At 47.7% G+C, this 24,380-nt stretch overlaps 2 protein-coding genes across 6 annotated transcripts in view; one reads left to right on the plus strand and one right to left on the minus strand.

Annotated features, from left to right (window-relative positions):
• Whamm (WASP homolog associated with actin, golgi membranes and microtubules) overlaps window positions 1–5,413 on the plus strand; it is a 28,402-nt gene extending 22,989 nt beyond the window's left edge. Inside the window, exons 7-10 of one of the 2 annotated variants that reach the window (NM_001130728.1) lie at window positions 756–842; window positions 1,005–1,100; window positions 2,572–3,052; window positions 4,709–5,413. In NM_001130728.1, coding sequence (NP_001124200.1) covers window positions 756–842; window positions 1,005–1,100; window positions 2,572–3,052; window positions 4,709–5,001 — 957 coding nt within the window. In that variant the 3' untranslated portion in view covers window positions 5,002–5,413. The remainder of the gene's footprint in view (window positions 1–755; window positions 843–1,004; window positions 1,101–2,571; window positions 3,053–4,708) is intronic. The other variant, XM_039105687.2, reaches the window with a different exon arrangement.
• A 4,217-nt stretch (window positions 5,414–9,630) lies between these two features.
• Window positions 9,631–24,380, minus strand: part of Homer2 (homer scaffold protein 2) — a 100,816-nt gene continuing 86,066 nt past the window's right edge. For 3 of the 4 annotated variants that reach the window (XM_039109538.2, XM_039109542.2, XM_063287628.1), the window contains exons 6-9: window positions 22,904–23,060; window positions 20,918–21,028; window positions 19,986–20,066; window positions 9,631–19,193 (exon numbers count right to left, since the gene is read on the minus strand). In XM_039109538.2, the coding sequence (XP_038965466.1) occupies window positions 19,005–19,193; window positions 19,986–20,066; window positions 20,918–21,028; window positions 22,904–23,060 (538 nt within the window). In that variant the 3' untranslated portion in view covers window positions 9,631–19,004. The remainder of the gene's footprint in view (window positions 19,194–19,985; window positions 20,067–20,917; window positions 21,029–22,903; window positions 23,061–24,380) is intronic. The other variant, NM_053309.2, reaches the window with a different exon arrangement.

Raw genomic sequence — 24,380 nt, forward strand, 5'->3', positions numbered from 1 at the left:
AAGGGCATGAGATCCCTAGAGCTGAAGTCACAGACCATTGCAAGCTGCCCCACGTAAGTGCTGGGAACTGAACTCTTCTTCTGCAAGAGCAGAGAGCACTCAGCCCCTGCAATTTCTCTTTAGCTCAGGTTTTTTATTTGTTAGGAAGATAATCTAGTGATACAAATCTCACAATTACACGAGGGTAAAATAGTACCATGGCTCAGGTTGAAAAGATAGTGAATGTTAGTATTCGTTCTTACTGCGTTCCCCACTGTATACGAAGCATTATAGTGAGTGGTCAGCATGGGAGAAGGAAGTACAGTTTTAAACATGGTCTTCCCAAGTGTTTCTAGGCGGGCTATGGGTGTGGAAATATAATTAGTATTTATTGTATGAAGACATGGGTTTACACAGTCACATTAGAATGGCTGTGGCACCCCAAGACAGTGTGTGCTGCTGACCCATGTATATAAGGAGACAGCTGACTCCAGCAGGTTGTCCTCTGACCTCCACATGCTGTGGTGCATGTGCATGGTTGGTCCCCCACCAACATAACTAAATGTAATGGAACAGATGGTCGGGACACTAACTCAGTGCACTCCATTGGGAACCTGTGGGCTGCCCTTGTCAAAAGACTATGGAGGAGGACCTCTTATTGGCCCTCACTGAAAAAACCAACCACCTTACGTATTAGTTAAAGGGCAATGCTTTCAACTCTACTCCAGCCCGTGTCTTACTAACAACCACATGTGTGACTGAAATTCTCTCACCAGGATCACTGCCGAGAAAATCATCAGCTTAGACTGCAACAGGCCAAACAAAACGTGAGACATTTTCACCACCATCACAGCATCCAGATGGTAAGTACCTGAGAGAACAAGTCATAGCTGTCGTGTGACAGTGGGCTAGCCTGTGGAAACTACGCAGCTGGGACAGATGAGGGTGGGTCTTCCTTCCTAGTAAATATATACATAACTGGAATTATGGGCATTTTATACAAGGATGTGTTTGTTTACATATAGAAAAGAGACAAAATAAAAGAAGAGGAACAAAAGAAAAAAGAATGGATAGACCATGAACGCCAGAAAACACTGGAGCGGCTAAGAGCATATAGGGAGGTACGTTCTAGAATGATCACTCAGCACGTTTATCTGGGGAGTCTCCCCAACCCTAGAGAAGAGTATAACACATTATGAACACACAACATAGAATTTTAAAATGCTATTATGGATAAAAACATGAATTGGGAACATGAATTTCAAGGCCACAGTAGCTGCCTTCTCCTCTTTTGATTGAGGCAGGGTCTTAAGATGCAGCCTATTAGTTACCCTTCTGTCGCTGTGGTGAGAGAGCATGACCAAGTCTACTTAAAAAAGCAAGCATTTGGGGTTGGGGATTTAGCTCAGTGGTAGAGCGCTTGCAAGGCCCTGGGTTCGGTCCCCAGCTCCGGAAAAAAAAAAAAAAGCAAGCATTTGTCGGGGCTTAGCTTTGTGTGTGTCATCATGTTGGAGCGCAGCAGGCAGGCACTGAGCAGAGGCCGAAAGCTGACATTTGATCTACAAGCATTAGGCAGAGAGAGAGAGGTGGGGCCTGACTGGCTCACCCCCAGTGACTACTTCCTCCTGTAAGACTACACCTAATCCTTCCTAAACAGCCCCTTAACTAGGGACAAAGCCTTCAAATATGGGAGCATATGGGAGCCCTGCTCGTTCAAAGTGAAGCCCAGTCTTCAGTCCTCCTGGGTCATCCCAACTGCTGTATGTGTGTGTGCTGCACGCTTGGTGACAGCATGAGTGTGTGCCACCATGCTGCTACTGACAGCATTGAAACATGCCTGGTTGGGTTCCTGCTGCCTTGGTGTTAGCTGGCTTCTCTTTGGTTTCATTTTTCTTGTGTATGTTTAAGCACACATGCCTGAGGGGTCAGAGGACAATCTCAGGTGTCAGTCTTCAGACGCATTCCATCTTGTTTTTTGAAGCCTGGAGCTCAGCATAGCTCTCCCCAGCTCTGGGGTTACAGGCTCCTGCCAGCACACCCGGCTGTCTGTGCACGCTGGGGTGAAGGCAGGCTCTCTGCCCAGGCACTCTGTCTGCCTGAGCCACCTAGCTTCCTCTTTCTTTGTAATCTCCAAAGTGTCACCAAGGAGGAAGCACTGCCTGTAAGTACAACCAAAGTGCCCCCGCTGGGGTGACAAGCGTTTCCTCTCAGTGCCCCTCTCCCGTCCTCATTTATTACACAAAGTACTATGGCCGCTTGGTCAAAGCAGGTTCTGAGCTGTGGCAGGTTTAGGCTAGTTTCCCCCAAAAGCAAACATAATTGTGGGGTTTTGCTTTTAGGTTTTTGTATTGTTTTGTGTGGGTTTTTGTTTGGTTATTAAGATAGTGCGTCACTCTGGCCCAGGGTGGTTCCAACCTCAAGGCAGCACTGCTCCTGCCACTTGGGCAGTGGTCCGTGAACTCATGAAGCGGGCTCAGGAGTGTGCTTGCCAGGGGATGCTCGGGGCAGTGTTGGTTTATAGATTTGTTTGCAGAGTTGCACCATTTGACGGCCTGGATGGTGGCCAGTCTCTCACTAGCTTTTCATCCTCAGAAGGGTCCAGCTCCTCGGTCTGCACTGAAAACGAGTTGCTCAGAATCCATGCTGTCAAACCTGTCAGGTGGATGCTCTCAGAAGAGGCTCTCAACAGCTCAGCACAAGACCGCAGCTCATCCTGCCTCCAGCAAAACCAGAAGTGCTTCTCCCTTACCTGAAGCCACTGTGAAACCCCCTGAGCATCAAGATCCCTGTGGCAGTGCCCCTGGCCTGGCCCTTGCTCCTGTTAGTGACCAGACGCTCTCTGGATCCAGTGAAGAGATGTCACTAGCACCACCGCCACCACCTCCCCCCCCTCCGCCACTTCCTCCTCCACCACTTCTTCCTCCCTCTGCTTTGCCCTCTTTTCAAGGTACCACTCATCAGAATATAGGGTTCCAGACTCTGGCAACAGAGGACCAGCCGTTCCCTCTAGCCTGTGATATGTCTGCCAGAAGACCAGGAGGGTCTGATTGCCAGGAGGGTTTCCAGCGTCCAGGTAACCCACTGCACTTCTGCCCCCTCTCTCTGGGTTCGTAAGATGTCGAAAACATCTCTTAGTTTCAATTTAGAATCTTCTTCAGAGTTATCTTGTCTCAGAGTATGCCACCATCAGTCTTGTTAGTACTCTCCTATTGCAATTAGTACAAACAAGACAACCTGACAAATGCTAACTCAGCCTGAAGCCACGTCTCTGCAAAGATCGGCTTCCCTGTTCTTCAGAAACTACCAGAGTTTCTCAGTACAGCTGTGACCGGCGCTGTTACATCCCTGAGTCATCCACAGAACTGAAGTGTTGAAGTTAACTGAGAATACCAGAAAAGTGCGCCACCTTTTGTCTTCACACTAAACACACTCAAGCATTTGTTTAGCAAGGGCCACGTTCTCATGCATAATTCTATCATCGCTTTAGACATTACGTTCAGGGGAAACTTTCTCTCCTGAATCTGCCAGGACTCAATGCCTACTGCACCGGGGAGGGTTGTCTTAGAGAAACTGGTGAATGGCTGTGCTCTGGCTGAGTTGCTCCCCCTAGCACATACTTACAGGGATAGGGGTGAGTGTGAAGCCTGTGGAACAGTTACACGCTGGTTAGTCTGGGGCTTCAGTGTGTTCAGAACAAGGTCTGAAGGAAAAATTCCAACAGGCTCAGGTGGCAAGCAGCCCATCTGTAGGCTTGCAACACCGTGTGGCTGGTCTTTGTCTGCCCAGATTAGAGTTTGGATATGGGCAGGTCTTGGGTTGGATACACACAGTTTTGAGGGCTCTGTTCAACTTACACTACTCTGTGGTACTAGAGATTAAAAAAGTGTGAATTAGAGCTCTCAACTGTGGGACCAGCCCAATCTGTTCTCCACGAGATCTCCATTAGGTGAGATCTCCAGTCCAGAATGGAAGTCATTGTTAGCCATAGTCCCAGCTAGAATGAGTGTTAATCCTGAAGGCTCACCTGGCAGATGTCAAATAGCTTTACTCATGCCCCTGCGTCTGGCAGGTGATGAAAGGTTTCACCCCCTCATGGTCTCGGGGTGCCAGAGTTTTTGAAAAATAGCTTCTCCCCAGTGTCTTGGAACTTTTAGCTAATTTGTGTTTTGACAGCATTTTACACCCTCAAAAATAGAGCCCTTAGCCCCTCAGGTAAGGTGTGTGGAATTCAGCACACTGTACAGGAAATGTGCTGTGCCTCTCCTCAGCCTTACTGAGACGATGACAAAGCTATTACTCTAAGCCTTCCTGTGTAGAAACCTGCCCACCTGCGTCACGGGGAGGTGATGTCACCGAGTAATTGCCAAGACTGAGGTAGAGGAATGTGGGGTGAGCGTTCAGGATGTTTTAATGGAAAAGGGAATGTCAGGTACAATCTAGAGGGAGCTCAGTCTTGCCCTGTGGGTCAGATTCTCTACTCCTCAGGGTGTCTGTCTTACGTCATGTGAGCAGAGATGGTTATACTGTGGTCTGGAACTTACAATGGGTTTGAGGAAGCAAGATAACCCCTCAGCTGTCAAGTTGTCCTGATTGAAACAGTGTGCGCTGAGAGCTGGTCTGTCTGTGCGGTCAGTGCTTCCCTTTGGCATGTGTGTCCGTTAGATCACGGCATGAACTGCCATGTTTTCTGGAAGCCCAGGTCTTCACCATACTTGCTCTCTAATTTCAGGCTCTATGGATGAAGTGTTGGCCTCTCTCCGGCAGGGCAGGACCTCTCTCCGGAAAGTAGAAATGACCACCCGGCCCCCTCCCCGCACCTCGGTCAATGAACAAGTTCTGGCTGCCATCAGGCAGGGGGTGCAGCTGAAGAAAGTCCACACAGGCCCCAATGTGGACCCCAGCAAGAAGAGCACCAGCGACCTGGAGAGGAGCATCAGAGAAGCCCTGGAGAGAATCAAGAAAGTGTCTGCTGACTCAGAGGAGGACAATGATGAACAGAGCCCTGTCGAGTGGGACCGCTAGGCTTTTAGGCTGACAGATGCAGGCAGGCCCAGAACCCTGCCTGGGTCAGCGAGGCTTCCCTGGGAAGCCTTTAACACTGGGAGGACAGTGAGGAGTGCTGACTGTCACACACCATCCACTGGTGGGTAGGCTGGATATGGGAGCAGTACTTTGTCCACTCCAGAGTCACTGACCCTGCAGGGACAGGCCTGTGGTACACGTTAGACAGCGTCCATGCATAGAACACTGGTTCCTCACACTTCAAGGCTTGAATGTGACCATTTTAGCAATAATCAGAATGAATTGTATATATCCCAGAAATACTTAAATATTTAAATGTTATTTTGTGTACTGAACACAGAAACTCATAATAAACAATATTTATAGTGCATCTGTGTTAGGAGAACATGGTCTCTGACCATGAAAGCAAAGCTCTTCCTACTGGGTTGAAAATTTCCCAAGATTTCAGTTGAGCAACTGTTAATGGCACTACCAGCACCGCCCACCTCAGGAACTGCTCTCCTGAGAACTTCATGCTAAGTCAGGGATGGAGCTGGACAATATGCAGCAGCAGCAGCCTGGTCGCTGCTCACACTGCCCCCACCTCCGTTCCTCTAACCACTCACCCCAATCCTCAATCCTGCATTTCTACCAAACTAAATGAACCCACGTTTCTTGTTTCCAAAGACCTTCAGTTTCTTCTGTATTCCATCTGGCCAGTCCCTGCCGGCATGACGGAGAGAGGTCTGAGCCCTTCAGCAGCTGTACTTGGACCTGTGGCTGGAGATGTGGCTGCCACCTGTCAGGAAGCCCTGGGCTGACACGGCTGAAGGCTCCTCTTTGCCAGCCTGGCTCTGACATCTGGTGTGTGGGAAGCACACAGGCTCACACTGCCTCGGCACCTGCTCCCTAGCAGGTTCAGGGGGGCTTTAGTCACTGCCTCAGGCCTCCTGCTCCTCCAGAATGAATTTGGTATTTGAAAAACCATCCGAATCACAGCTTCACAGGACTTTGCTTGTCTTAGTTTTTTTTTTTTTTGTTCCCATGCTGTATTGCAATTTCAGGATTGTAATGCAGGTGTCGGGAAGCTGCATCAGGTTTGGGTTAACTCAGCTTGCTTTTGCCAAAGGTTTTGAGAAGCCTTCAAAAAGTGACCCTTTTCACAAACAAGTTTTCCCAAAGTTCCTAATCCAGTGTTTTAGTATTGCAAACTTCTCTAGAACCTTTTCCCACTCATTTCCCTTACCACTCACCCCAGCCACTTCAGCTAAGCCCTCAAGTAACCCATGCTCTGGCCTCTGGGATTCAGGAGCGTGAGGGCAGTGTGCCCTCTGCAGTCTGACCTCCCAGTGGTCTCTTAAGCATTGCTGCTTGATATACAAGGTGAGGGCCAGCCCCGCTGCCTGATCACTGACTCAGAGAACCGGCTGTTGCCCCTGCAGGTTTTAACCCAGTCTCCACCCTGCTGGTCTCTGTCCCCCATAGTCCTGCTCTGAAACTTAGGTGACTGGAATTGCTTCCTTGGTAGAGTGCATGCCTCTAATATGCACGAAGCCCTGAATTTAATTCCTAGCATGGTGGATAGCCAGGCTCAGCAGTGCATAACCTTTAAGGATCCAGAGTTCAACACCATCCCTGGCTTTGTCATAAGCCCTAGGCAAGCTCAGGACAGGCAAGACCCAGTCTCAAAAGATAAGTGAATAGTCTAGCAGGGTGGGGTTTCCTATCTAGCTGGTTCGACTGGGGATATGGAGTCTGGGGTGGCCATACACACTGGCAGCATCTTCCGATCTCTGCCAGAGAAAACGGAGTACACGGGATCCACCCAGACCATGCAGGTAAACCGCTCATAAGCCTTTTAGTAGTCACAGGTTCCTCTGGGGCTCTTAGTCTAAGACCATCTAGGAGACAGATCGCAGGGATTCCGCAGAGACCCTTGGTCACACTTTAGGCCTGCTGCTGGACATTCGTTTCCTCAGGCTCTTCTCCATCTCCACCTATGTAGTTCTTTCAGACAGGAACAATTATGGGTCAGAACTCTGATTGCTCTGGGAAGCCCTTCTGAAGTGGGCTGATGACCCAGAGAGCAGCTGCTCTGAAACTCCTCAGAAGCACTGACCTCTGGGGACCTAAGGGTGGCTCAGGCAGTAAGAGCCCCTGATGCAGATGACTGCAAGGCTCACAACCTGCTGCAAATCTGGCTCCAGGGGATCCCACACCCCCTCTGGCTTCCATGGCCACTTGTCTGCGTATGACGCACATGCATTCATTCACACAGGCACACATACAAACATACACATTACGTTGTAACGTCAGGCCAGGTTAGATGGCTCAATAAATAAAGCCACATGCCACCAAGCTTGTCAACCTGAGTTCATCCTTGGAACCACACACGTCTGAGACTAAAGCAGGAAATATGTACCCTGCAGGCTTAGGGGTTCTGTTTGCAGTTCAGACGGACACTTAAGAGGAAGTTCCCGTTTATCCCATGCAGGTTAAGGTGTCTGTGTGAAGTCCTCACAAGTTAAGGTTCTTATTTATCATGGAGCATAAGTCCTGTTTTTTAAACCTGATGTAAACGGCATATATTTCAACCTACACTAAGCTTGTGCGTGTTCCTTGCTCCTTCCCTCTCCTGGTGTCTTTCCAATGATGTAGAACAGCCAACTCCTGGGGTTGGGGATTTAGCTCAGTGGTAGAGCACTTGCCTAGGAAGCGCAAGGCCCTGGGTTCGGTCCCCAGCTCCGGAAAAAAAAAAAAAAAAAGAACAGCCAACTCCTGCCCCGGTGTATTCCTTATCTCTCCTATAAAAAGGACCTCAAGGGGCAGGCAGGGGCTGCACTCAAAAATCCCGACTTAAAGTGAGACAGGGCTTACCAGTCTCGAATGTACCCCCAAGTACATCGTGCTTTCACTGGACAGTCACCGGCCTCCACACAGGCTGTGATGTACAAGGTCCACTTCACAAAAACAGGTAACAAAACAGGATTAATAATAAAGGAAATACGCCAGCCACAAAAGTGAGAGGACGGAGGTCAAGACCATCCTGGGATACTCAACTACCTAAACAAAACAGAATCCTATATATGGTCAGAGTTATTCAGAGGATGAAATGCCCCTAGGAGTAGTTGGATTTTATGGGACCTTTAGCCTGGACCTAAGAAGAGGCACAGGATTGGAACAGAGCATTCCAAGATTCAGAAGCAGTATGAATAAAGGACACAGTGAAAAGGCAGTAGCCACACCTCTCCAGCGCGAGCTCACGGGATAGAAGAGCTGGGTCTGGAAGATGATTGTGATGGTTTATGTATGCTTGGTCCAGGGAGTGGCACTATTAAGGAGGTGTGGCCCTGTTGGAGTAGGTGTATCACTGTGGGCATGGGCTTAAGACCCTCACCCTAGCTGCCTGGAAGTCAGTCTTCTAGCAGCCTTCAGATGTAGAACTCTCAGCTCCTTATAATAGTTGCCTTGGTTGTGATGTCTATTCACAGCAGTAAAACCCTAACTAAGACTCTGACTTACTTAGGGCTTTGCAAGAAATCTCTGACAGCTTTGTGTAAGAGCAACCAGGAAATGAAGTTTATGGATGAGGGGACCAGCAATTGGGCAGGGATGGCAAAATCACAGCAGCCACGGGAGAGAGATGTGGTAAGCACAGGACTGCATCTCAACGCTGGGAAGGGCACAGATGACGCTGGCAAGGCCAGTCTTAGAATGCAGGTGGTGTGTTTATACAAGTGAGGTGGGGCGGGGTGAATACCCTCAAGGCAATATGCTAAGTGCAGAATGGCCATTTTAAGTTGCTCACCTCCAGGCAAGGGAGAGGGAAAGACCTTAGGGCAATGACCTTGGACAGAGCATTGGAAACCCAATAAAAACAAACCAGGGGAAATAAAGAAATACTCCGAGGCCAGATAAGAACCGGAAGGAGACACTGTCCATCCTCGGACTATAAAGGCCTGCTGCTATGTCTCAGTGACGTCATACGTGTGCTTCTTCCCCTGAGCCCTCACTCCCCAAATTGTTAAAGACTCACCTTGGGAGAAAGACGGAACCCAGAATTGCATGAGCCTGGTGCAACAGGGCTTAAAATGGAAATTAAACGAAGGCACAACAGGTCATGTCTGCCATTCCTCAGTCAAGGGCTGGGAGTTGCACCTCCCACACATTTGGGGAAAGGCACTTCTGTGCTTGGCACAGACTATGCTGTATGCAGAGCTCGTTGAAATTCTTCGGGAAAGGTCTGCTCTAGTAGGATGTATCACTGGCTTTTTTTCTCTTGTATCCAGGCAACCAGCGTCCATTCTCACTGCCTCTCTCAGAAAGCTAGTCTCTCCACGAGAAAAAAAATTTATATCGCTAGGAGTCATAGTGTGGCAGAAATATAGCGAGCTGTAGGGTAGCCACCCATCCCGTAAGCATCCCTGTGTAAGAGGCCACTCCCAAACAGGAAGTGAAAACATTTGCATGCTCAAAAGAACCTCCATTCTGCTCCCAAAGCTAGGGAGCCTCCACCCAGACGGAAGGACATCTTCTGCCCAGGAAGGACATCTAGAGGACATCATGCATTTCCAAAACACCTTGAAGCACGAAGGCCTTTCCAAAGGTTTCTGTCAGCTTAAAAACACAGAGATTTCACCGAGCCATGGATTTATACATAAACAACTCTATTACATCAAAGCCAAGGGACACAAGTCTTTAGGAAAACAACTTTTTCCTTAAATATAAAAGGGTCATTTTTCTATGGAAACAGAAATACACAAGCAGAAACTGTTAGGTACATGAGGAAAGGACAGACATACAGTGGTAATGGGACAAGCCTTAGTCGTTAATGAGTTAAAATAAAAGTTAAAGGTCCACAAGAGTGTATTTAGTAAGGTCAAATTATCATACATAGATCAAATATTGTTGCTTAAAAGCATATACCTTCTCTAACTTCCTGGGTATCTCACTAAAACTGAAAACCTACTAGGTCTCAACAAAATGTTAATGAACTCCAAAGCACACTGTGTGCAGGCCTTACCCTCCTTGACAACGAGGTAAAAACGCAGTCTGTAATAAATGTTAAAAGTAACAGCAACGAAGACGAATGATTGGGAAATCTAAAAGTATAATTTAAAATAACTCCTCAGTAAAAGATAAACCCCAACCTGAAGTGGTAAGTTATTTATAACAATCACATCACACGTAAACATTTATGGGATACAGATGTACTTCGAGGAAAGGTCACAGGCTTACAACAGGAGTTACTGTGCCTTTCCCTGCGTAAGAAGTCAAGATGGCCTTTAACTTGAAAAGCTGGAAAAATACCAAGGGAAAAACAACAGTCATAAAAAGGTAAAACTGGAGATGTGCGTATAAACTCCAACGCTGTGTTTTTGAAAAGATGATTAAAAATCGACTACTTATTGAAAACCTAGTCAGAATAAAATGGGAAGCAGAGACATACAACACTAAGGGGAAAAAAATCATACAATTCGACATCAGCATATCCCAAAAACCTTAGACAATCATCAGTTAGTACAAGTTAAGTTGTCAGAAATCTTACAGAGTAAGAAGCAACTTCAAAGAGACCCATGAATATGGAAAACGATTTAAAATTATGGAAGAATTATTTCTTTAAAAGGCACTAGACTTGGACAGTTGTATACAGGTTATAAAAACTTCAAAGAGCGAGAAGTTCTGAATGTTACTTGAACTGTTCCAGGGCATAGAAAAAGAGATAGAAAGTGGCCCAAGATACATTTTAAAGGAGATTCACATAAAAACACCTGACAAGGACAGCAGAAAAATCACAATTATGCATCGTATTAATGAGATATGGAATTCTAAAATAAAAGGAACTGATAAAATCAAGAAGTCTTTTCTCATTGTAAAGCTCTTAATTTTATTATACAAGTAATAGGCAACTTTTGTAGAAAAAATCTGAAAGCACAAATAAGTAAAAATGTACCAAAGACCAACCAATCATGAGTAACCACTGTTAACTTCAAAGGGAGGTGTATATTAAAAGAATAACAAAGTACGGTGACTACATCAGGGTTTTGGGGAAACAGAAGGAGCATTTAACTACATCTTAAGTCATCTTAAGTCATGATAGAGAAAAGTCATTTGAACAGCTTGACAGATGTTAAAAATTCATTTCCTAAAATCCTAACACTCCTTACTTGCCAGCAAACCAGAGACATGAGAGTATGGCTTGACTATACAAGAGTCACAGGTAAAGACACTAACTTGTCCTCACCAAAGGGGAGGTATGTGGAGAGGCATGTTCGAGACTAGCACAATCATAAACAACTCTGTCACTGTTACAGAGGGGCCGGTCAGCGTGGGAAGGCAAGAAAGTGAACACTCTGGGCATGATATCATCATCACTAATCAAGGTCATCACCTACAAGGAAGGCAAAGGAAGTTAAGACCAAAAGAATTAACCAGTGAGCGGCTGGACAGACTGGAAATGGACTTGTTCGCAGACACACTCTTCTGTGTAGATAAAATGAGGTAGATTGATCGATGCTTCCTGATGGTCAAGATCTTCTCCAAGCAAAGAATGCACGTAGCAGAGGGGCTGTGTCAAACTGTCAAGATGATAAACACTGTGTGTGTATTTGTGTGTGTGTGTATGTATGTGTTTGTGTGTGTGTGTGTGTGTGTGTGTGTGTGTGTGTGTGGTGTGTAGACTTTACATAATTGTTGAGTATCTTGGATCAGAGGGAATTTTAATTTTAATTATAGGAGATTTTGATTTTCTATAGTTTTTTTTATGTCTAAATTTATGTAATGTTTATTTGCTGTCCTCAAATAGAAATCCAAGGGGAAGGATTTTTCACTGACAAAGCAGTGTTATATCTATGTAACTGTCGGGAAAGATCTCATTTACAGCAACAACCGCAAGGAAAAAATTACCTTTATAAAAAATAGACTGAACATTATAAATTTAGTGAAACAAAAGAGGTTACAGAGATGTTACTTCTCTTGTAAGATAGAAATATTATGTAATTCAATTTCCAAGGATTCCAAAATTTAAAAAATGGCCCCTGAATTTCTTTTGGAAATATTAGTATATAAAGGAGACTAGCAAATTTAAAAAAATCATTAACTGGGGATTTCAAACCTAAATTAGGATTACCTAACAAGTGTAGTCCCAGTAGCAGAATACACGGACAGGCAGTTCACAAGTACAGCTCACACCCGCTCAGGGGTAGGGTACATAAAATGCAATTTGACATCAGTAAAGAAAGGGTCCTTTCCCCCCAAATAGTTTTGGTGCAATTTAGAAATAAATTAGGAATAAAAGGGCAGTTTTGTTTTGCTGTGTTGTTTTATTTGTTTTGGAGACAGGATCTCACTGTGCAACCCTGGCTGGCTTGGGAACTCACAGAGATCCCCCTGCTTCTGCCTTCTTTGTACTGGAATTAAAGGTATGCATCACAACTGACTGGTTGGTTTGTTTGTTTCTGGTTTGTCTTGTGTTTTTGAGATAGGGTCTCCATAAATAGTCAAGGCTGGCGCTTAGTCTTTCTATGCGGCTGATCGTCCTGCCTGGCTGAGATCAGAGATTCCACAGCTGAAACGGGGTTAATGAACGTACAAGATCAATACACTAATGAACAGAGTAGGCTGGGATCAGAACCAGAAAAACTTTCACAATCATGACAACAAAGGATTAACTATAAAGGAAAAGATAAAAAAAGGTTTCTTCCTGTGCAAGAATTTCTCTAAAAGCCATGATATGACTTTAGTTTTTATAATATTTATGAAGAAATTTTGACATCAATGAAACCGCTGTCTGTGGTGGAGCAAGCCTGTAATTCCAGCACTTGGAAGGCTGAGGCAGGAGGATTGCCATACATTTAAGGCTAGTGTGGTCTACCCAGAGAACTCCAGGCTAGCCAGTTATATGGATGAGACCTTGTTTCAAAAAAAATAAATAAATAAATAAAAAGCAAACAAAAGGGGGGCTGAGTAATGGAGAGATGGCTCAGTGGTTAAGAGCACTAGGTATGCTTTCAGAGGGTTTGACTCCCAGCACCCACATGGCAGCTCACAACCTTCTCCAGTTCCAGGGCATCTGATACCCTCTCTTCTGGTCTCCTTGAATATCAGGCACACAAGTAGTATACATATACTAAAAAAAAAAAAAGAGGAGTGAATGAGACCACTAAAGACCTTATGAGGAAGCAGGCCTGAAGCAGGGTGGTGGTGCACACCTTTGACCCCAGCACTTGGGTAGCAGAGGCAGGCGGGGCTCATTTGCTAATGAGGATCATATTTTAACGAAAACTGTAACTTTCTTAGCTCCTGCCTCCATGATACTGACAGAGCTGCTGAGGGAGCCGGGTGCTCACAGACACTCTGAGGGGAGGTATAGTTGGTGTGGGGCATCTTTCTGAAAGGTAATTTGAAGTGCTATGTTTAGATCCTAAAAACATGGATGCCTTTCTTAGTAGTTAAAATAGGGCTGTGTTATGCTGCAGTCAGTCTTCAACCCTGAAGTCCCAGTGGTAAAACACAAGGGTCTATCTCTGTGTGTGCCGCATGGCTGTCTCGATGGCAGGCAGAGTGGGGTGCGAGGACCTGTCCCACACAGTCCCTCGAGGCCGGGAGAAGCCCTAACCCTGGGATAATACCATTTGTTATGGGAAAGGATCAGAGACACTGGAGACAAGCATGGCGCCCTCCACAGTCCTGGCTAGAGTTTCAGATACTACTTCTGCCCACATCCTTGACCAGAATTATTCCCAGGGCCCTAAAGAGCTGACCACCCAGGGGCTGGTGAATGGAGTCTCTCACATGTTTAGGAAGGAAAGGAACCAGGGTTTGGAGATCAGAAAAGGCTAATATTAGAAATTTATTCTATGCAAATATTCTAAACAGTTTACAAAGACGTCAGAAACAGTTTTTATTGAGTCCTGACTACAAGAGTAGAAAACTGGAAACAGCTTAACTATCCAAGGAATGACTACACAGGTGTTAAAAAGAGTAGTAGTTACTTACTTAGCAACAGAGAAACACGTCTGTGATACAGTGTAAAAGGGGACAAAGGTGGAAGAGTGTGCGTGAGACCAGGATATTTCATGGAAAAGGAACAAAAGCAGCGTAGTGAGGACGCTGAAGAGCCACACTGGTTAACAGTGGTTACAATCAGATGGTGGAACAATAGGTGGGTTGTTTGCTTTTTTTTTTTTTGTTCCTTTTATCTTTAGTTTCATTTTTAAAAAAGTATCTATTACTTATATTCCAAAAAAGCATTTAAAAAGAAAAAATGACTCATGAAATAATTTGCTTATCCAATCCATACTTAGCATTAAGCTCTTGTGGAGATGTAAGAAACGTCTTCCTGCTATCACATCATGGTACAGGATGGAGACATCAAGCTGCTGATCTCCTGACAGAGTGGGCAAGCCTGCTGTGGTCCATGTGGCCTCTGCAGTGGTCCCTGTGGCCCCTCTCTGCAGCAAGTGCTACACTATCAAAAAGAACTGTACAATTTCACATCAAACCGAAGCCCCACAAGTCCTGTAAGTGGATTCCAGAACATTCGCCATCACCTCCAGAAATATTCAAAGACTCCTCCTGGTTATGGAGTTGTACTTGAATTCCTCCTAATTGTTTCTCTGGCTTTCCCTGATGCTTCCTCCCTCCAATGCCTGCACGCACGCACGCACGCACGCACACACACACACACACACACACACACACACACACACACACACACACACACACACACAATTTCATACAGCTCAAAATTCCTACCAAAGTCACCTTCTTGCCAGGCTTGTTTTTAAAGAGGGATTTATATCCTTCAGAAAGGTGTAAGGAAAAGACATGTAAATAACTCACACTTCTATTTAGGGATCTGTCTCCATGCCGTCACACCCACTGTCCCCAGAACACAGTGTATTTCTTTGGGTGGGGGGGGGCATGTATTCATAAGTCACGGTCTGTTTAAAATCATGCCCATCATTCAAGAGGCATATGGACACTGAATTGAAAGCTTCTGATTCATGTTGCAAGTGCTTCAAAATCCAGTGATGTTCCCAAGAGTCACCCGAATGTAACTTCTAGTGACCCACTTCCGTTGTCAGCAAAGAGCAGTGATTGGTGCCGTTTGGTGTTCCCTGAAGGGCAGCTTCACTTGAACTCCTACCAGACCGCCCTGTTTCCAAGCATGCGCCTGGCTCCATGTGAGGTCTAAGTTGGGTCTCATTCACAGTTGCCCCCGATGTCTGCAGAAGAGGAATCTTGTCTGTAGAGAGAGCCCCTGCAAAATGGGCTTGCTCGGAATGCTTTTGGGCTGCATGGTGAGCTATCACTCACTCACATCAAATGCAGCTCATGCATCTGCCCACAGAGCAGCTGAAGGCTATGGCTGTGGAGTATGCAGGCTAGAGAGCAGCGCCCCCTGTGGACAGCCTGTCGTACACGCAAACCACTCTACGCACTGGATGGGTCTGCACCTCCCCAGCTGTGGCTCCTGTGCACCAGCCAGCCATTTCTGGGCCTGTTCCTACTCCTGACTCTGCCATCGAAGGCCTTTTCCCCCTCTTTAAAAAGACCAGTGTACCTCCATTAAAGCCATCAGCAAAGAATTCAAAACCAGACAGTGTTCCACCAAACTGGCCTCATCAAGCGGAGATCACTGAAGAGGTCCCTACAGAGCAGAATCATTTAAAACTAAAACAAAAAACAAAAACAGACCTTACTGTGTATGGTGAACAATTCTGCCTTGTCCCTGTCGTCGGCTGTTCTTTGCTGTGGACTAAAATTAATACAGTTGCAACATGTTTCTAATAGGGCAGAGGGCTACTTATTTCTTCTTGGCATCTAAGGGACACCAACGGGAGAGTGACAATATGGCTCATGGGAGAACAGTGGATCAAGGTCCAGGAGACCCAGGAGCCCATGCCGCTGGCCACAGCTGGGTAGCTCTGGGCATGCTACTCTGCCTCTGCTTCCTGTTGATAGTCTCCGCCAAGTTCTCTCACCCAGTCAAGGTCTAAAGTGACTGCTCTTGGGGAGATGCAACAGAAGACGACCGGAGGTCTAGCATGGGCTGTTTCTTCCCTTCCAATCCTTCCCTCCGGTGGTCTCTCATTCCTAGGCACCAGAAGCATGGCCTCTGCCGCACCCCAGCCCCAAGTCAGAAATGCATGTGGGTCATGGCTAAAGGCTTCTGAGGTTTTCTTGGCCTCTTTTAGGCTCTAAGTGGATGGCTGCAGAATGCAAGCTAAGTGAGGTGCAGACTGCTAGCCTTGGAGATGCCAAGGCCGATCTCATCTGACACCGGGCTCTGCAGGCAGCACGCGGTGGCTGTAATTGCTGGGAGGAAACAGCTCACACCATCTGCACAGGGTTTGAGGTCATGACAACAGGCCTAAGACTAGGTTGGATGTCATAATAAATGAAGGTACGGCCCACCAATGGGAATGGATAGGAACATTTCAGAGGGCCGTTTGCTCTGTACAGAGTCTACTTTGTACAGTGCCAGGGGCTGCAGACAGAGCCAGCCTATTGTTGGCCTTCCAGGCTCTTCCTGGGCCACAATTGTTTTTAAAAAGAAAGCAAACGAGGAATCATGAGGTCTTTAGAGGAAGCAGACAAAAGGGAGGTTCAGTGTTTCAGGCTTTAACTGTGAAGCCTACATCACTCTTCAGGGGAGACTGTAGTCTCTTAGGCTCATGAGTTGTGGCAGTTTGGGGGCTGCTTGGGTCCAAGAGTATAAAAACTCTATTTCCCCTGCCTACTGGCTACAAGAAGCTTGCCAAACCCCCGAGTGGCTAACAACAGGGATCATGGGTTCCAACCTTACAGCCAGCCCACGATGCTCAGAACTTCTAGAATTTTCTGCGTTTCTGATTCAGTGGCTTTAGCAAGTGTCCTCATGTGATCATGTCAGCAGGTCATACCTCCAGTCAGACAAGAGAGCATCTTCTACATGACCATGTTTCCTGCAGACGGAGGCTCATCTGAAGCTGAGGGTCCCAGTGTCCACTACTCTTGGGAGCCATGTTCCCTTTAGCCCAATGCTGGGTCATGGCTAACCCAGTCTATGTTCTCTTGGTGCAGCAGAGTTAGCGGCTGCTACTGACTTGAGAACTACTGGAAACTGTGGGAAAGGCAGGACTGGCAGTACCCTGGGCTGAATTACAGCAGAGGTGACCGCTCTGTTGCATAAAAAGTATCCTGACTGGATGGTGTCACCCCTGCCCTAATATACCTCAGCCTTCCATATCACCAGCCTTCCTTTCTTATCCCAGTCGAGTTCCTTGCTCAGAGCAACTCGTCAGCCACTGCAAGGAAAGATGAGGACTTGGAAGTGTCCACAGGGCTTGGGTCTTGAACATGCAGATCTAGCCCCTTCCTCAGGCTGTTTTCTCATTCAGGAGGAAGAATTTCTGATCCCATGTGGACACATCTAGAGGGGTCTTAGAGGTGTAGGAAACCAATGTTTCTCTTGCCCAAGGCATTCAGAAGGGTTGGGGGTTGGACTTAGCACAGTTTGCCTCCTGTGTGCAATCTCTCACAGGAGGAATGCCCATGGACCAGAATGTCCAATGACCCCACTAAGAAGTTCTCTGTGAGCAGAAAGAGAGCCTTTTGGCTGCAGACCCTTCCTTAGCAGGAACTGGAAAAGGAAAGGTGGACCTGGGAGGAATGTCTCCATCACTGAGGCTAAGGGCTGCCACCCAAGGGGCCCTCACCCCGTGGCCTGTAGGAAGGCTCTGCTATTGTTCAAACCCATTATGGGGAGCACAGCCTACTTTCTAAGCCCAGGGTAGCTCCTACACCATGCTCTCCTAGTATCCAGAAAGCCTCTAACTACAGGTCCTCTGCCTGGAAGAGAAGGTGGCCCAAAGGCAATGTCTTCTAGAGGGATCGTGGCTGGGGCCCTGCAGGAGGGCCTCAGAGTAGCCTATGATGATCACCTTGCCACAGTCTGAGCCTCAGAGCTAAGTCTAGGTTTGAGTACAGTAAACTGCATTTGTTTCTGATAATTACTTCAGCACAACAGAAACGATGTGTTGTTCAACAAGGGTCTGAACTCTGCTGTGCGGTCTGATTAAAACACTAAATTCTGTTTATATGTTTAAGTGAACGAATGTTTATTAAGCACCTATTATGTGCCCAGACTGTGCTAGACACCCTCCCTGCATTCTGTTCCAACAGCTCAAGCATCTGTTCTGAAATTTAAAAAGGAAAGCAAACAAAACAAAAACAAAACAAACAAACAAAAAAACATTGTTGCAACCGTGACAAATCAGGGGAGGATGGGTCAGAGTAGGTACAAGTAATTCCTTGTCAGTAAGCGCACGCCAAAACTTCTGGTTTGTCTTCCCACTGGACAAGTCTCCATTAAATGGTTCCTTTCAAGTAGGTTTGTGTGGCCTACAGTCCAAAGGCCACATGCAGCTGAGGGTAACTATGAATGCGCTCCAACCCAAAACAGTGTATTTACTTAAAATATGTTAGGGTTTTTTTTTTTTTAATAATTATTTCTTTTTGGGTAGATCAATTGTGCAGTTTTTGAGTGTGAAATCTGTCATAACTTCGAAAGGTTAGCTACCTCTGCTAAAGGAACAGAATGCATCCTGGGAAAAGATGTTCCCTCCACGTGCTCCCGGTCTGGAATCTAGAGTCTTACACACTGAGTGCCACGCAGCGGAAGGCGCCCAAAGGCCTGTTGTAAAGGTTAATGATACTTGGATTAGAAAATACTTCCCCCATCCCCAGTTCATAGGGTTGCAACAGCCCTTAAGGGAAGATCTGAATGTCCCTGCCCTGACTGCGTAAACGGCTAAGGTAGACCGTTCTGGATTCCTGAGTCAGAAGCTTCCAGGTGTCCACGACCTCACAAAGCCAGAGAAGCAAGAGATTTTCTATTCTGGAGGAGCGAGTGGACGGCACGACTGGCCTGGAGACAGACAGAACGCACCCGCATTACAGAAGCAAACGGAGAATGCCCTATGTCCACTTCATCTCTCACACACGCTTTCCACTCTCCATCTAGGCTCCGCCCCACCCTAGTTATCCGTGCCTAGCTTGGAGAGCCCTCGGCGGAAGTCGTGGAGGTCATCGATCTTTCCGTCCAGCACCTCAAGGAAGCTCTTGAGCTCCCCCTTCAGGTGGCGCTGCCGGTATTTACTCTCCTCGATGTCTGTCTTTAGAGACCGCACTTTGTCTTCCAAGTTTTGATTGTCTCTTTCTGCAGCCTGATGAGACAAAAGGGAGAGGGATCTAGAAGGCAGTGACTGATGGAGCCATCACTGAAAACAGCTGAACCCGGACCAAATGCTCACCACTCTAGTCAGAAAGGGGGCCACTTGGTGGTTTTCCTAAAGAAGGATTAAAAGGCCTGAACACCCCAAAGCGGCAACCAGAAATGCAGAACGCACAGTCCTGCTCAAGGGAGTGTCACGAAGGTTCCAATGGAGAACCAGAAATCTGAGGCCCCGTCCTTTCTCTTATATCCTACCAAAGCCAGAACACCATGGAAGAGCTGTATTCTGTGGTGCTAAACTAGGACTTTCTTGAATATGTGCCTAGAAACTGGTTATTAATGCAATCCTGGGGTTGTAATTCAATAAAGTGCCCCTTGTGTAGGTCAAGGGGACTGCAGTGAGGAAACCACTGAGGGAGAAGAAAACCCCTTGTTTTGTAGATCGGGGAGCTGATGGTAGTGAGGAAGGGCAGTTTAAGGTCAGCATCCAAAGGCAAGAGCTGGGAAGAGGCCAGGGCAGACTTGTACCTGACCCTGTCCAGACACCCAGGCCACTCCAGTGCCCCCTCCTGACTGGCTTGGTCCTGCAGGGATTTCCCATAAGTGGGAAACTATCGCCCACGCTCTGGCTGTGCACAAGAACCTTTGTGTAAATTCCTGAGGCAGCCCCCAGGAATGCTCTTGAAAGTAGAAAGCCACCCTTGACCATCCTAGGTGTAAACATGAGAGGGAACAGAAGAGTTAGGGACACGCTGATCACCTCGGGACCAATGTGCACCCTTACCTCTAACTTCTCAGAGACATATTCACACTCGGACATGAGCTGAGGTATGATTTCACTTTGTTTGCGGAGATCCTTCAACTCCTAGGGGAGACAGACATTTTTAAAGAGACACGGGGGGTGGGGGGAGGGAGAGAGATTATAACACACTCTTGAAAATGGCTGACTTGTATGTGTAGTTCTGGGACCCTGTCTTGCTCACTTAGATCATAACAGAGGGATCTATCCTGAAGCACCGCTGGGCTCTAAGGGTGCGTGCAGTATCTGATACATCACCACATCAAATCTGTACACGCTGTAAAATGACTTGTATTTTTACAATTGCTGCTTCATAGTGGTAAAAACCGAGGCCTAGGGAGGTCTCGTTGACTTGCCCATATCCCAGTGCTGTGTGCTTACCTTTTCTGTCTCCCCAAACATAAACGACTGTGGGGACGGAAAGTCTAGTTGCCTGAGCCTGATGGCGGAACTCTGCTCTGGTGATCTCTAAGACTGACTGTGGCTTTTGTGCTTTTGGGAAATCTTTTATTTTTCCCAGAAAGCACCTCATGTATCCAGACTGGCCTTAATGGAGATGGCCTCTGAACTCCTGATCCTCCTGCCTCTGCGAACTCTGGGTTGTGCCTCCATGGGAGTTCACACTGTCCTGGGGGTCAAACCCCAGGAACTTACGCATGCTGGGCAAGCATTCTACCTACTGAGCTGCAACTGCCCCCCTCAGTTCACTCCAGGATGTCCTACACTGAAGGCTGCAAGCGGCCTGTGAGGCTCTGGCTCTCAGGGGAAGCTGATCTGTGGTACAAGCCCTGATTCTCTATCCTGGAGTCCAGGCAGTTGCCAGAGTCCCAGGTCACCTGTCCTGCTCTGAAGAGATGACAGAGGTCGCCATGCAAGGCCGGGGACATGCAGGGCGCTGCTCCGAGCTCTCTACTCACCATTTCCTTTTCTCGGACCTCTGACTCCAGCTCCTCAATCCTCCTCTTCAGCTGGGTGTTCTTTTCCTTCTCCCTGTTGATCTCACCGCACTGTTCTTCCAGCTCCTCAATCTTAAAGAACGGCACAGTTAAGGCGAGCCTGCCAGGTTGACTTTTATGCTCTCTTTTCAGATAAGCCATACAATACAGCGCTCCATAGGCACCGTGCAGCTCCCATCAGCTGTCTGCCTGCTACCTGAGAGTCTGAACTTAATCCCAGTGGGGCCACTAAGTCCCGAAAACCCACCTATGAGCTGGGCTTCTGCATTTCTCTTCTGCATTCTCTACTCCACATGGGAGTGAGTTGCCCTAAGGATCATCCCAGGCCAGATGTCCCCTGAATCGATCTGTTTTTCCCAAGAATGACTTTTACATCATTTTAATCACCTCAGGGTCTAAGGTGGCCAACTAGAGAATTTAGCAGCACTACGGGCAGGAGATACCAAATGGAAATCAAAGAAATTTCCATCACTGAAGAGCAAGATGGTCCCCACCGGAAGGGGCTTGGCTGGGGAGCAGTGTGGGTGGCTGATGGGCAAACCCCAGGACTGCCTCTTTTCCCCTGACCCCCACAAAGGATCACCAAGCAGAGCGACAGAACAGAGTCTTCACATCCTGACCCCATCGTCAGCCGCTTAGCATTTCTTGGAAACCAAAATGCGTGTGCAGAGTGGACGGTGGGAGTGGAGCCAGTGTACCATCCAAAAGCAGACACACTGCATTGCCACACTCAGACGATGCCAGTCTTTGGCATAAGGCCTTTCTCTGTAGCTGCACCAACCCCTGGGCCTAAAGCATCAGTCCCAACTGAAGCTGAGCCTCCAGCCTGGGAACCAAGCACCTGAAGTGTTCCTCCGAGGGAGGCCCACGCCCTCCCAGGGAGCCACACCTCAGCACTGCCTTTGGCTAACACACTCTGACCAGATGGAGAAATTCCATCCTTTGCTTGCAATGGAGGAGCAGTCGATCCCTCCCCTCTGCCAGCAGGATCGGCCAGGGCTCGGATAGGAACATGCAGAGTCAGCAGCTGGCCCTGTGCCCTGGCTGTCAGTCAGCACATTCATCACAGGGATGGGAAATGAAAATGACAAGAGGCAGCTGGGTGGGCAGTTAGCGCCTGAGGAAGGTGGTGCTGTGGGGCTACACCACAGTGGCTCGGCCTGGGCCAGTCAGGGCACGTGATACACGTGGGTCCAGAAACATGTCCCCCGAAACCCTGCACTTACGGCGCGTTCTCTGAAGCCCTGTGGGCTCACACTCAGGGGGTTAATGGGTTCACACATCATAGTCTAAACAGAGACCGGAGGACTTCTACACGGGCATCCCTGAGCACCTCGCAGTACCACAGCACCAGATCAGATGAGAGTGACCACAGAGCTGATTACAGGGACAATCTGAATAAAATCTAAACCCTCAGTCATCAAAGGCGGACAACAGAGAGTCCCTCAGTCATCAAAGGCGGACAACAGAGAGTCCCTCAGCGGTTGGCACCCACCTTTCTCCTCTCTCAGCACTACATCACTCTTTTGGCTTCTAAACTTACATTTTTAGAAATCATGATTTGGATGGAATCAGGGTCTCTGTGGAAACATACTCAGCGTTTCCTGGACCAATTTCTCATTTGTCCTTGGGTTCCCTTCCTCGGCTGGAGAGCCCAAGCCACAGAGATGACCAGCTTGGGGCAGGGTGCAGGCTATGGGGGAACCCTTGGCAGGGATCTCTGGTTCACTTATCTTTTCCTTAGCCACAGGAATTCAAGGTCAATCATTTTCATGATTGAAGTCCTACTAAGAGAAGCGGGAAGATGGGAGTGTTGAAAGAGGAGATGAAAATGTCTTCCTCCTGCCCGTGGGGTGAAGGCAGAGAGAGGAAAGGGTCTTTCTGTGGCCTATCTCCTCCGCCCGCTCCAGCCCGCCAGGCCTCTGTCCTGCTGGCTGCTGTCCCCACCTTGCTGCGGAGCCTGTCATTCTCATCTCTGCAGATGGAGAATTGCCGCTTCCACTGTTCTACACTGGCCGCCGACTCCTGCAGCGCGGTGGTCAGCCGGGCATTGCTCTCCCGCAGGGTCTGCAGCTCGATCTCCCACTTCTTCACATTGGCAGCACTGGAGGGGTGACGGTAGGGACAGAGATTAGAAGTGGTGTCCATCACCCCTCCATCTGCTGAGGAGTGGGAAGCTGGCCATCCCTTGGCCCACCCCCTCGGGAAGCTCAAATTCCTTGTCTACCAGTCGGCCAGCTCTCTAGTGTTGGGTCTGTTTGCACGACTGCCAGGAGGGACTGGAGTCTCTCTGGTGTGAACATATCACTCTACCCACTTCTTTCCTGTAAAAGTTGCCTTAGAAGAGGGGCTGGGATAGAGCCGTTCTTAAGAGCCCATACTGAGTCCTGTCGCAGCATTGATCTCAGTGAAGAAGACCTTTCGAACAGAAGGAACCAAGCTTCCTTGGTTATCACTCAACCCCTCCCTCCCAATCCCCGACCACCACTTTCATTTCCTTGTTCAGGACTGGATAGTCTCACACAGCACTGAATGTGACCAGAGCCGACGGACCAGAGCTGGACAGGACAAACCCATGGGAGGTTCTACTGACAGGCAGAGTGACAGCCCAGTCTGTGTGGGGCTTGTCACAGGGGCACGAGGACCCGAGTCTGACTTAAGAACACAGGTGTAGAAATCCAGGGGCGTTTGTACATGCTTGGGACCCCTGTACTGGGAGGCAGGAGGATTTGTTGGCTGGTCAGTGTAGATGATGGATGAGCTCTGGGTCAAGTGAGAGACCCTGCTTCAAAATGAAAACCAAACCAAATCCTAACAAACGAAACAAAACAGGAGCCAGGCATAGTGGTGCACACCTTTAACCCAGCACCGCAGAGGCAGAGGCAGGAGGATCTCTGTAAATTATAGCCAAAGGTTCCTGGGAAACCCTGTCTAAAACAAAACAACACAAAACAACAAAAAGGAGGTGAAAGATGGGTCACTGGATAAGAATGGTTGTTGTGAAAGCAAGGGTTCAGAGTTCAAGTCCCCAGCGCCCGTGTAAAAGCTGGGCATGACCACAGTGCCTGTAACTCCAGCTCTGAGGGACGGAGGCAGACAGACTACAGAAACTGGATGCAGAGTCAGTCCAGCCAAATGGTGAGCTTCAGGCTCAGCAGAAACCGTGACTCCAAAAATAAGGTGAAAGGTGGCAGAAACAGCCCCCTCTGGTTTCTGTACATACATGTAAGGTGCACACACCCACATACATGAGTGTGCGCGCATGCGCACACGCACGTATACACACACACACACACACACACACACACACACACACAGAGTTATTCAAGTGCCATATACAAAGAAAAATTTTGCCCCCCAAAAGTCCTTTTTCTAAGGACTTAAAGAAAAAATTTAAATATATACAACTATATCTGAACAATAT

Source organism: Rattus norvegicus, chromosome 1, assembly GCF_036323735.1.
Source record: "Rattus norvegicus strain BN/NHsdMcwi chromosome 1, GRCr8, whole genome shotgun sequence".
Lineage (NCBI taxonomy): Eukaryota > Metazoa > Chordata > Mammalia > Rodentia > Muridae > Rattus > Rattus norvegicus.